Source organism: Dendropsophus ebraccatus, chromosome 5 (assembly GCF_027789765.1).
Source record: "Dendropsophus ebraccatus isolate aDenEbr1 chromosome 5, aDenEbr1.pat, whole genome shotgun sequence".
Lineage (NCBI taxonomy): Eukaryota > Metazoa > Chordata > Amphibia > Anura > Hylidae > Dendropsophus > Dendropsophus ebraccatus.
Window position 1 is genome coordinate 99,183,680 of NC_091458.1, and position 14,134 is coordinate 99,197,813.

The window sequence follows — 14,134 nt, forward strand, 5'->3', positions numbered from 1 at the left end:
CTCCCAGCCTCCCCCCCTGACTTCTTATCTGTGCATTATCAGGCAAACACGTCTTCATTACAGAGAAGCCAGTGAAGACGGGTTCTGCTCTCGCCATTCTATCCTTATGGAGGGGGGAGGGGCCGAGGGAGATGAGGGAGCAGGAAGAGGTGACATGAAGGTCAGCTGTTTCTAGACTGTCTGGGCACCTAAAACTCTAAATTCAGGTGTCAGAAAGGTCAGTGCTTATCTATGAACTTACTTAGAGAAGATTGCAGGGTGTTGTGCTTTGCAGAAATCCTCCGTGCTCAGTCACTCCTAACAGCGACTCCCCTCTCCATAGCCACATAATGGGGACAGAAATCCTGCTTCTTCTGAAGTGAGGGGGGAGGCTGGGAGATTGCTTTTTCAGTCCAGAAGGAAACTCTTTTAGTACATAAAACCTATTACAGAGTTTCTTAAAATCGCTTGTACTGTTGATATTTAATGTTTTCAGAAAAATGACCCTGAAATTACAGTTACGCTTTAAAGGGGTAGTGCGGCGCTCAGCAATTATTCACAGAGTAACACACATTACAAAGTTATACAACTTTGTAAAGTATGTTATGTCTGTGAATCGCCCCTTTCTGGTGTCCCCCCACCCCCGCACGTGTACCCGAAAGTGTGGTGCGCTATACATACCTGACGTGTGTCGACCCCCGTCTTCTGTCGATGCAATCTTCGGGAGGCCGGCCGACTCGCTGCAGCCATGGCGTGGGTTGGGGGAAACATGGGGAAGGGGGTCATTCACTAACATAACATACATTACAAAGTTGTATAACTTTGTAATGTGTGTTATTTAGTGAATAATTGTTTAGCGCCTCGATACCCCTTAAAGATTGAATTGATTAATTCCATTTGCCTCCTTTTCAGGTTTTCATTAGAATGAAAGCTGTTTTTTATACAATGGGGGGGGGGGGGGGGGGGTTGAAAAGAAAACTGTCCAAAGCAACCAATCACAGCACTCATAAAGACATGAAAAGCTCTGAGCTCTGATTAGTTGCTGTTGGAAAGCCAGACAGCTTTGCTGTTAGACCACCATTTTATTTCTTTAGTACCCCAAATGTGTGCCCTGGTGGCTTCTGTCCCATAGACATTAAGCTAAGGTTTGCGCTGACCCAAATGCTTCCGGTGGCTGGAGAAGATGGATGCAGCGCTAGGGCTGCCTGGATAACATGGATACAGCTGTTTCAAATATTCTGTGCTTTTTATATAGATTTTTTTTTAGTCCTTCCCACTTCCTAGCTATAGGGAGGGCTTAGTTAGCCAAGGGGGCAGTCACGGCTCTCCATGTTGAGAACTGAGCAGTTATGGCAGCACCCTTGGCTATCTAGACCCTCAACAGTGCCAAAACGTACAGGTACTAATAGCGAAGGAAAGGGAGGGCCTAAAAAAGAAAACTGTCCAACTCTGTGGAGCTGCAGTTTTACATGGATCATGACCACACAAATTATTATTATATATATTATAATAATATATATTATTATAATAATAATAATATATTATATTATTATTATAAAGACCACAGTGCTCCTTTAGCACTTTTAGCATCATACTGTAAGGTAAGTGCACACCATAACCCACACAAGACAAATTTACAAAGAAGAGAGTTAACTTTTATAGTATATCAGATAGAGGCACATGGAGAACTGCAAGAATGCTATCCATCCGCTCACTCAGCAGAAACATGGATATTGACTGAGACATTATGACCCTGGCATGGATCTTTATGCACGGAGACTGGTACTGTAAAGATGAGGCTATTGATCATTTCATAAATACTATATACTTTTCAGATCTGTTGCAGAACCACAGAGAACGATTTGCCCTAAAGAGATTTCACATAGAATACATACAAATCTTTTCCTGTTTTTTTTCCTTTTTTGAATTGTTGAGGTAGCACTATAAAGAGATGCTGGGAAGATGGACAAAATGGCATATAAGTTGTTCATGCCACAGGCCCAGGGGTGTAGCTAGGATTCATGGGGCCCCTACGCACAACACAAAGCAATAAATAGATATGTTCAGTGTGGCTAAAAAATAAAATCTGTGGTGGCCAGAGGCAGAATCCTGCGTGCAGCCATAAGAGTGACTGGCAGAGCAAACAGCCAATGGCTGTTTGCTCTGTCTGTCCAGTGAATTTAACTATAAGGGCCCATTAGGAGCCCTTATGGTTTAATACATAGGTGCAGGAGCAGACAACCTCCTGCTTGGGGGGGCTTTGAGGATTAAACTTTTTCTGCTAATTTTTGCCATTTTTTGTGCCTATTTTTCATATTAGTATACAGTGCTTTCTATAATTTCTGCTTGATCGACTTTGGCTCAAAAAATTAAAATGAACTAAATGAAAAACTGCTACAATAACTGCCAACCTTAGCTGTGGTTTAGGGAATTGTGAAAAACTACCCCGAGATTAGTAAATAAAAATGGCTTTACAGTATATTAAAACAGCACATGATGTGAATAAAGGCAGTACTGCCTTGGATTGCATATTTTGACAACTTCTGGACCTTGGATCGGGCCTGGTGAGGTGTACACTGTTGATTTGCGTTTTCCTGTGCTGCCATAATAGATTAGTAAATATAGATTCTGACTCCATGTATGAAATAAATTCTCCCTTTATGTGTCTGAAAAAGCTGATAATTTTGGAAATCAATGGCCCCTAATTTGTGCCTTTTTAGATATCCAGCGGATATTTTTCCCAGGCACAATTGTTTTCCTAATCTTAATAATTGAATGTGCATCATAATGAATTGTTGATGATGAAATGTCTTTAGTCTTAGTATCTAGCTGAACTTGATGTACTTTTTGGATTCTGAAGTAGTCTTTGGCCTTCCCGACCTTGCTTTGTCCTCAAGGGTACCAGTTCTTTGAAAATCAATTAATGGGCTTAGCCACAATGGTTAGAAACACTTCCAAAATTGTTTTTCTGTAAGGGTGACCTTCATTAAAAGTACACCCTTATTGATATACCACTTTAGCTTATTTTGCAATACTCTGCTCTGTTACCTTATGGAATGAGAAATTTTTTTCCTGTTTTTTTTTTTTTTTCATGACCTATGACCAGTCATTCAGTTTTTCAGCTGGGGTAACCTTCCATGGTGCAGGAAAAATTGTGGTATATTCCAAACAAAAATTTGGTGCATGGTATGTAGGTTTAAAGGCGTGTACCAGGACTTAAAGGGGTTATCCAGCATTAGAAAAACATGGCCTTATTCTTCCAGAGACAAAAAAAACTCTTGTCTCCAGGTCAGATGTGGTTTGCAATTAAGCTACATTCACTTCAATGGAACTGAGTTGCAAAAACACACACAAACTTGAGACAAGAGTGGTGCTGTCTGTGGAGGAAAGTGTCAATGTTTTTCTAATGTTGGATAGACCCTTCAAAATGTAACTGTCATTTATAATAGCTTTTGATGGGTCACCAGAAATGTCATAAGTTATTGATGGCAGCGGGTCTCACTGCTGAGTCCCACTGCGATCCTGAGATACAGCTAAGAAGAGAGTGTGACAGCACATGTTTCTCCCTAAACTCAGACTCTTTTGCTTCATTATAGTCTCTGAAGCAAAAAAGTTGGATAAAATATATATATATATATATATATATATATATATATATATATATATATAGCTGACTGTATCGCAGGATACTGATGCTGATGACATATCAAAAGTTATTACAAGTGACAGCAGTGTCGGACTGGCTCACCAGAGGACCAGAGGATGGGCCCCCAGCCCTAGAACCTGCACAAACAATGACTGACATGTTGTTTCTCACTGGTTCTTCATTGGTGGGCCCCAGATACCCCAGTCCGGCACTGAGTGACAGCAATTAATAATTTCTAAAATCCTTTGTTGATCTCTGTCTAGTGTGTATGTAAGTCTGTGATTTTTTCAGTTTTGTATAACATCATGTCTGACGAAGGGAGCTAGACTCTCGAAAGCTTACAATCAAATATACTCAGTTAGCCTCCAAAAGGTATCGCCTGATTTCTTCTCTATTCTAGCAATTAATAAAGTGATGCACACTCTCCCCAGCATCTCCTATAATAAAAATAAAAAATCTGGAAACATAAATACAGGTATAAATACATACTTGGTTATTTACATGTAGGGTGACAACCACCAATGGTCTCCATTTAAGTGCTCAGAACAGTTCTCAGTCAACTATTAATGTAAAATCCTATTGTAATTGACACGACTGCAGGTGAGATTGATTAGAGAAGGGACGAGGGCACAGGCAGTGAGTTCTAGCCTGGTCCCACCCATCTGACCCTGCTTACTTGCCTCAAACTACCCTAGGCAACCACGATGATGGTCCATTACCTGAGGCTATAGTAGAAATATGGAACAGAGGCAAGAATGACAAACACCAAAGGATAGTCTTATACACCGTGGTCAAACCAAACAGTGCAGCACAAAATCAGGATCCACATAGAGTAGTCAGGAAAACAAAAGCCGAGGTCAGGAAAAGCCAGGAATAACAATACAGGAGATAGCAACAGGTGTACACTAAGCACACTTGACTAAGTCTTATAGCCAGTGGGGGTAAATAGACTAAGGCCTAGTTCACACTGAGCAAAAACATCAGAATTCTGCGGCGGAGCTCTCCGCTGCTGAATCCTGCCAAGCTCAGTGTCCTGCAGTGAGTGAATGGAAGGGCCTGTGCGCCTCCGTTCCCACTGCTCTCCGCCCAAAGGCCTTAGTGTTATCTGTGTCATTCCCCATGGAAACTTTGAGTTTTTAATATTATGTATATGATGTATATGGTAATAAAGGATTTGTTATACTTCTAGATTATTTGTGCAATTTCTTTGGTTGTGTCTCCGCCCAAAGAGTTGACATGTCAATTCTTTGAGCGGAGAGGGGAGGATGCAGACACACATGCACCCTCCTATTCACTCAGTAAAGGACACTAAGCACGGCGGGATTCAGTGTCGGAGAGCTCCGCCATGGTATTCCGCCGTGTTTGTTAATTGGGCCTAAGGGGTGTTATATAGGAGGTCAGGGGTCTGGTCCAAAATGTGATTGGGTCAGGCATACAACACAGACTGAAACAGAAAAAGGGTGAGTGGAGAGCAAAATGTCCATCTCATAAGCATAAGCAGGCATTAGCATTAGAGTAATTTAGTTAAAGATGATAGACATGCAATCGCTATAATATGCTGTTAGCATTAAATTGGAAAAGCTATAGGAGACACTTGAATGGCTTCTATTGGGAGTTAATACTTATGAGTTTCCAAGATAACTCAGAAACTGATTAAAAGAATTCACTGATAACCCTGGATCCTATTTTTAAGTAGATTTTTCAGAAAAAAAAAAGTAAATTTTTCTTGAAGTGTAATTTTATTTAACATGGTGTAAGTGATATACTCAATACATAAATCAAGGAAAGTCTGAGATTTGTTCTATGATAGTGTGCAGTAAATCTGCTATATTAGGGTGTGTAACCACAAGTGCATTGACCTAGATTACAGTACTTAAGATATGAAACTGTAGAAACAATAAAGCGTCCCTTCTTTATCTTTTGCTGGATGCTATAAAAGTAAATATGGAGTGGTAAGAGTTGAAACCCTTCTCAGAATGAGAGCATGTAAGTGTTTACCTTCCAAGATAGCAGGGTACATTGTATTACTACTTAATGTTGCTATGTACTTCCATTCCTATTGTTTGAGGCTGAAGTTATGTGCTCCTTGAATATTATTTGAGTGTCCTTTGTTGAACTGGGAAATAGGCGGAGTTGAAAAGCAAATGCTTTCTTAGAGATAAAACAAGTACGAAACCAATAAAATATGTAAAGTATGCTTCTTTTTGAGTAAAAAAGTAACGCTGAAAGTTTATGGATGAAGAAATGTGTTTTATGGTGGTAGATAAAACACATCTACCCATAAGACAGCCCAACATAATTCCACTATAAGAGCAATAGGCTTATAGTTCAGAGCTTAGTAGTAAGTCATGTAACTCTTGGGGTGCTGTCCTTATGCAGGCTGGGGGGCCCTGCCTGATTATGTGAATTGTGTGGCTATAGAGGTCGAGACATTGTATATTGTTCTTTACAGTATGGGGGGATACATTATGGGGAACAAATCTTAAAATGAATGTCACCCCCATAATAGTTCGTCCTGAAAGTCCCCCCTCCCTGCAGTATCATGGACAGGTGGGGCATGGCAACGAGCAACAGGCCCTGCTATAACCCGATATAGTACACTCACTGTGCTTTTGTCACAATATATACCTATAGACATATTCTATGTTTCACAAATAATAGTAAATGCAAAACAGGTTGAACCATTGAGCACTGATTTTGAGTTCTGTTCATTTGTGTTACGCTAATCTGAAATGTATCCAGTACAATACATTAACACATGATTTTTGTTTGTTCCTTCAGTACACATTTTGGAACTTTATACCGAAGAACCTATTTGAACAGTTCAGAAGAATAGCAAACTTTTACTTTCTAATTATTTTCCTTGTACAGGTAAGTTTTTTGGTAAATGTCAATATTAGGGATGGTCCGAACCTGCTGAGGTTCGGGTTCGTACGAACCCAGACTCTCGGCAATGATTCTCGCTGTCTTTCAACTCCGTGGAGAGGGTGGATAAAGCGGGAGGACCGCCTGAATATGTAATATATTGTAATATAATGGTTTGTGTTGCATTTTTACTATTCAAATTTCAGTCTCCTACTTATTTATTTTTACATTATACTTTTTTAAAACTTTTTTAAATTTTTTTTAATAATAAAAAGAACACATTATATTATATTTACATATAATGGCTTCCTAATCTTTTAAGAAATCAAAGGGGTTGTCCAATGAAGACATATTGTGTCGATATCGAAACAACCCTTTAAGATATTACAAAAAAATATATATTTCAGGAGGTTAAAGTAGATTTTATGTTCTTGATGTCAGTGTTCAATGCTGCATAAGGCCATGTTCACACTACGTAAGTACAATAGTGACCACGGCCTATGGTACTTACGTAGTACTGCCGCTGAGGGAATCCCGACCGGAATGTATACACTGACATGTCAGTTTTTTGTGGCGCTATTCATTGAGTCATGAATAGCGACCCCAGAAAACCCTGTCAGTTCACACAATGGAGTGTGCGGCTCCAGCCGCACGCTCCATCGTGTGCCTCGGAGAATTCGGATGCGCCTGCATCAGAATTCAGCAGCTTTAAAGGTTATCCAACTGGTACTGCAGCGCACAGTATGTGAGCCATTTCTTTAAACAAATTATGCCAGAATTCTTTTGCACTTTTAGTAGTGAATCTAGGTAGTTATTTTTTGGAGACTATCATCTTTACCTGCTGAACTACAAAGACACTTTCCTTTCTCAGGAGTGATCAGAGATTATATTTTATAGATTTATGTTTTATCAGTCAATCTGATCATCTCATATTCATTATTTATGGGAGACTGCAAACATTAATTTATTTTTATTAACTTGAGCTATCACCGTAAAGAATTTCAATGCCAGCAGTTAGACTCCATAAGGGATTTCAGGATCCAGAGATGATATAAAGTCTTGGTATGAAATATTTTTAGGGTCTTTTAAAGTTATTACCCATGTATACACTTTCTGAACCTAGTGTAAATTTTCTCAGTTGTAGTACAAAACAGCACAGCTGTATGACTTCATTAGTAACAGCTGATGCATGGCATCTTGTGACCAATAAAACAACATCATACAATGGGCACAACACATTAGGTTGTGAATAGGATAATGTGTTGACACCTTCTTTGCAGTTATGGGTAACTGTGGTGACTTCAGAAACTCAAAAGGTGTGGTTCTGGCATTTCTAAAGCCCCTATTACACGCGCTGTTAGCGCTTGTTTGCTCCTCGTTCCCCGCTCGCTGCCGGCACTATTACATGCATCGGCATTGAGCGGGTAAGAGCCGGGGGGGGGGGGGGTGCAGGGAGCTGCCCGGGTAATCGCTAGATCGTCCGGGCAGCCCATAGAAGGTAGCAACGGTCTGCTAATGCCACTCCTGTTCAACTGAGCTATCCTGGTCATTTGTCTTTCAAGATGTTGAATGACAAATGACAGCAATGATCAGCCGACATCGTTCATGACAGCTGATCGTTGTCTTCTATTACACCATACAATTATTGCCCGAAGCGGCCGATATCGGACAAATACGGCTGATAATTGTTTAGTGTAATAGGGCCTTAAAAGCTTGTTTGTTGGCTATACTCGAACCGAGGTATCAAGAGTGTGGAAAGACCATGGACAGACATCTGAAAGAAAATCAATCAGTAGTAGACTATATCCCAGAGGTGAATGTCAGGTGACACATTTGGTATCTCAGCATCATACCACAATGGATCAACCAAGCCTAATGTGGGCACAGGCCAAGAAAGACAAATTTCCACAATAACTATGTGGTGTACATTGAATTGACAGGGATTTAATATCCAAAGACTTTCTGCACCCATATCTTCAAGAGGTCTTTACTGACCACAGTGCCACTTGTCAACAACACAATGCTCTAGGTCATCGGGCTTGGATGACCGGCCTTGGACGTTTAATAAGCCCAGTAAACGAGCGCCTAACTAGCAAATATCGATCGGGCTGTCATCACCTCCTGTAATAGTACCCTTAGCCTACAAACTCATCCGTCTGTAACCCCATTGGACATGTTTGGAATATGATGGAACAGGCTATGGGATCTGCCCCGTTTTTTTTTTTAAATTGACACCAACTGTTGGAGTTTCTGCAGAAGGTGTGGGTCAAGTTGAGTTTGGAGGAAGCTTGCCATCTTGCAGAATCTGTTCCCCGACCTCTTTAAGCCATGATTGCCCAAAAAAGTTAACCAACCAGTTGTTGAGTTGGTCATTGAATGCACATCTATGTTTCCAAATGTCCAGTACTCTTGGGAGAAACTTGCAAGAAGTTATTTCTTACTTATTGATTTTACAATCTTCAACTTGAAATCAAGCTGTTTTTCATGTCGAGACAGAACAAGACCAGAAAAAAAAAGAAGTTAGTTTAATACATAAGTATCTGTGGAAGATATGTTTTGGAAAGATCATTACTATAGATTGCATGTCAGGTATTGAAAGCCCATGTCTCTTATGATTCTGATAACTTAGCCATAATATTATGATCATTTTCCATTTTATCAATATCTACACTTATCTTTAATTGGGAACATTAATCATCCAAAACTAAAATTACTTGGTATTACTTGTTAAGAAGTTGATGGGCATGCTCTCCAGGAAAGCGTATAGATTTTTATTTTACCAAAGCAAAAGTGTATAATCTTCTAGAACGGATATTATGTCATACACATTATGTTCTAGTATGGCATAGGGGACTTTTTACCTAATGAGAGAATTTAGGCTTTGGCTATGTTCACACAATGTCAAAAATACAAAAAAGGCGGCCACTTTTGCAATTTAAAATAACGTCCGTTTTTGCCGCGATTTATGGCACTGCCCTGAAGTCAATGAAAAGACAGACGTCCAATGCACAACGTATTGAATAACGGACGTTATCACTGCAGATGTAAAATTAAACATGACAATTATTTTTGGACGTCTTTTGCAAACAGTGGCCATTTTTTTTTTGTTGTTCACACACAGTTTTTCTTTTGTCACCGTTCTTTCTCCATTTTAACTATTAAATTCAATGGACGTTTTAATTAAGACACACCCAAAGGGCAATTGGTAACACAATCTATAATAATGTACCAACAGCCAGACAGCTTAATGACTTTTGACGGACGTAATTTTAAACAGAGCTGAAAAAAACGAATGAACATAGCCTTTAACGCAAAGGTTTATAATATGAAAAATGTAACTAAAAATATTAATTGCATATTTGATGTGGATTTTACCTGTGCATTAACACAGATAAAACCATTTGCAGAATACAGTATAGGGCAATTGGATGCTTCACATTAAACACTGAATATAAAATTTAACCTAAATGCTCTCCCGTTCCATCTTTCTGTTGCACTTCCTTTTTTTCCTAGTCAATTCTTTATGGAAAATGGCCGCCTGCTTTTCTGTTTATCCTATGATATGCATAGGGTGGTAGAAACCTACAGAGATTTGATTGGAGGACAGTGACTGTGCATTGGTGTTCCCCAGCACTCAACTAAATAGATGGATATCAATATTGCTTTATAACCCACAAATGTACATATGTACTGTATACATGACTATACTCACCTCTGAGCCCTAAGTCCTAGAGCAGCTACTTTATAAGGTGCATGTACACTATTGAGTCACATTTTAAGACCACCAGATAATATCCAGTCTAACTGCTATGTACAACTTGGCCACACCTATAAAGAAACAACTGAACCTCCATAACGTGTTAACGTACAAAAAATACTTTATTACATAAAAAAGCACATACATAGGGAATCGTACTACACAGTAAACTGCGACTGAGAAAATACATTAAAAACCAACAGAAAAAACATACAAATGAGGGGTGCTACTGTCAGGCAATGTGTAGAGAGATGATCAGGGACAAAATACAATTCATTGGTATACTACCATAAACCCACCCTAAACCAACTCCATCTTCACAATAGTCATACAAAATGTATTATCTTACCCAAATGGAGGTGATGTACCAGCCGGACAGTCGCCCCCACCCCAACGCACGTTTCGGTGAACAACCTTTATAAACCTTGATAAACCTTGATAAAGGTTGTTCACCGAAACGTGCGTTGGGGTGGGGCCGACTGTCCGGCTGGTACATCACCTCCATTTGGGTAAGATAATACATTTTGTATGACTATTGTGAAGATGGAGTTGGTTTAGGGTGGGTTTATGGTAGTATACCAATGAATTGTATTTTGTCCCTGATCATCTCTCTACACATTGCCTGACAGTAGCACCCCTCATTTGTATGTTTTTTCTGTTGGTTTTTAATGTATTTTCTCAGTCGCAGTTCACTGTGTAGTACGATTCCCTATGTATGTGCTTTTTTATGTAATAAAGTATTTTTTGTACGTTAACACGTTATGGAGGTTCAGTTGTTTCTTTATAGGTGTGGTGTTTGTAACTAGAACCCAGTGATATTAGACCAATACTATATCCCCTTCTCAGGATAAAAACACATATAGGCTGTAGTGTAGGGGAGATCTGCTATATCTCTGTTTGTGTATATGTACAACTTGGACAGCAGAGACTTCCTAAGGTCTTAGTAGGATATCCCAGGTATCTGGAGCCTTGCAGACTGCAGTGTACTCAATGGCTGCTGTAGGATACATGGCAGAGGATCTATAGAGCAATCACAGCAATGTAGTTGGTCTGGCAGATGCTTGATTTGATTCAGACCTGCTGAACTGTGGGGGCATGTTTGTACTTGGAAGTCTTGGTCTTGATCTTTCAACCTTTCTAGCCACTTAACTTGTTACATTATCTTGCTGGAAGTTCCCATGTGCTTCAGGGATCTCAGTACATAAGTATGTATGTGATTTGTAAAGATGGATTCATACTCAAATCTGTTCAGAGTGTCTCCCACATGGAAGAGTGGACCAATAGAATGTCACAAAAACATTCCCCAGACTGTAACGCTGCCAGCACCAGTATGTGTCATTCCAGTAATGGTTGCAGTGTCTTTGTTCTCTGACCTTTCTCACCTGACTAGCCAATGTCCATCTGTTCCATGAGGCAGAAAATGGGACTCATTGGAGAAGACACTCCTTTGTCAATCAGTGAAGGTCCAATTACAATACTATTGTGAAAATTGAAGCCTTATTTTGCGGATGACACTTCATCAGCAGAGGTGCGGTGACCACCTATTGGTTTCGGTTTTCCATAAGCATTGGGGTTTACTGAACTGTTGTTTTAGACCCACATCTGGTAGGCTATTGGTTCACTTTGACAATGAGCTGCTCCACTGTAGTGTATTGGTCCGCTGTCATGCACATTCGTAGCTGACAGTCACCTTTCACATCAGTTTTACTAATACTTCGCAGTTTTCCACATTACTTATTCTCAGTGGTGCTATGTGTCCACTCATGACACACTTATTACCACCGCAGCAAGTCAACAAGTCACACAGTTTCTGTACAGTTTCAGAAATACTGCCAACATTGGCCTGAAAGACAATTATTACTTCTTTTTGCAGCTCTGATAAACTGCCCCTTCTACTCATGACAGCAACAAGGGGGATATGTGCCCTAACAGCCTAAAACAATAATAATAATAATATTAATAATAATAACAATAATAATAATAATAATAATAATAAATATATATATATATATATATATATATATATATATATATAATAAATATATAAAAAAAGAATAATATATAATTAGTTGCAGACTCATGATGGGCATTATTTTTGTACATAAACTTTAAAAGTTGAACAAATTCAACAAACTAACTACTTCTATAGTAATGTTACAAAAACCCAAAACACTTTACAAAGCAGTAGACAGGAAACTGGCTAGAATGGAGTTTCCTCTCATCCTCAAATACTGTGTTTCTATAAATGTCGCCAGAATTCCTGTGAAACACCCCTTGCTTTGTTCCTCAGTACAAGAGAAAAAACTGTTGGGATGTAAAGTACCAACAAGATGGAGGCTGATTGATGCTTCTTGTACATAGCATTACATAATTATAAGGAGTTTGCTCTCCAACCAATGGAAATTTCCTAAGAATGCTGTGTTTAGATTTGTAACACTATAGAAGATTTTCAGAAAGTTGCATTGCCCTTAATACTTAAAGGGGTACTCTTGGCATGCAGATTTTTTTTATATTTTGCTTGGGCATGAGTGTTTACAAATTTCTGGCAGCAATTCATTTGAAAACTGTTTTCTTTCTCAGGAGTACCCCTTTAGCCGAGGCTGTAGCTTATGAGAGTAATTGGAGGAGCAGGGAGCCTACAGCTCCTACAGAATTTGCTTATGTGACTATGGTTAATTTTCACTGATTTAATCCATTAACAACTTTTTTATCAAGCCACAGGAAATTAGTAGATGAATACTGACATTCTGTTTAACTCTGCTTTGTGTTATCTTGCAGCTTATTATTGATACCCCAACCAGCCCAATAACCAGTGGCCTGCCACTATTTTTTGTCATCACTGTGACTGCAATAAAACAGGTTAGTGATTCATGTGACACCTGAGATCCAATGTCTTTAAATGAAAAGTGTATACCCTGTAACTTTATTACTTCTATTACCTTCACAGGGCTATGAAGACTGGTTGAGGCACAAAGCTGATAATGCTATGAACCAGTATTCTGTCCATGTTATCCAGCATGGCAAGTTAGTCCGAAAGCAAAGTCGGAAACTTAGGGTGAGAGTCAGTTTGTAATTCTGGTGTCTTTACTATGGTGATAATATGGGTTGTGGCTATACTGCTATGTCTGCTTATGATTTTGAACTTGTGACTTATGTTTAGCATAGCCAGCACACACTTAAATGTTCTCTATTACACCTCTTTCTACTACTCTAGGTTGGAGACATTGTTATGGTAAAAGAAGATGAAGTTTTTCCATGTGACCTGATACTTCTTTCCTCGAGTAGGGAGGATGGCACGTGTTTTGTTACAACAGCTAGTTTGGATGGAGAATCCAGCCACAAAGTAAGCACATATGTCTCTTCCTGTATTATGAGGATAATATTGGCTGTACTACACTGATAGCCTACACTATATATGTTACATCTAGTTACTATATGTTATATATTAGTGTCACTCTCCTCTATAAAAACTTTTGACATGTCATAGGAACATGAGATTGCTAGAATGGGCTGGGAGAAGCACTCAGCTAAGCACTTCTCTGCCTAATTACTCCAGTCTCTATAGTACTGTAAGGGTCCTATAACACGGAGCAATTTTTAACGACTAACGATAAACGATCGCAAACAAGATTGTTTATCGTTAACCTGAAATCGTTCACCATATTACACAGCGCGATGGTCGTTAGTTACGATCGTTTACTTCTTCTGATCCCAGAAAAACACTGAACAATTAATGAAAAAATGCAGAACTTGAGCGAACGAATGTGGAGTTACAGGGAACGATTATGGATAATTTTAGGTTCAGATCTAAATCAACGAGCAATGACATATGAACGATTTTTCGATCGTTGCCTGCAATTACACAGAACGATTATCGTTTAAATTCA

General features: G+C 39.2%; 1 protein-coding gene across 7 annotated transcripts in view; it reads left to right on the top strand.

Moving 5' to 3' along the window:
• The window catches only part of ATP11A (ATPase phospholipid transporting 11A), a 133,978-nt gene that overhangs the window by 56,840 nt on the left and 63,004 nt on the right, over nt 1–14,134 (top strand). For all 7 annotated transcript variants that reach the window (XR_011363186.1, XR_011363187.1, XM_069970779.1 and 4 more), the window contains exons 3-6: nt 6,407–6,496; nt 13,026–13,106; nt 13,195–13,302; nt 13,462–13,590. Coding sequence is in view for 5 of the 7 variants with exons in the window: in XM_069970779.1 (XP_069826880.1) it covers nt 6,407–6,496; nt 13,026–13,106; nt 13,195–13,302; nt 13,462–13,590 (408 nt within the window). In the remaining 2 variants the exon portion in view is untranslated. The remainder of the gene's footprint in view (nt 1–6,406; nt 6,497–13,025; nt 13,107–13,194; nt 13,303–13,461; nt 13,591–14,134) is intronic.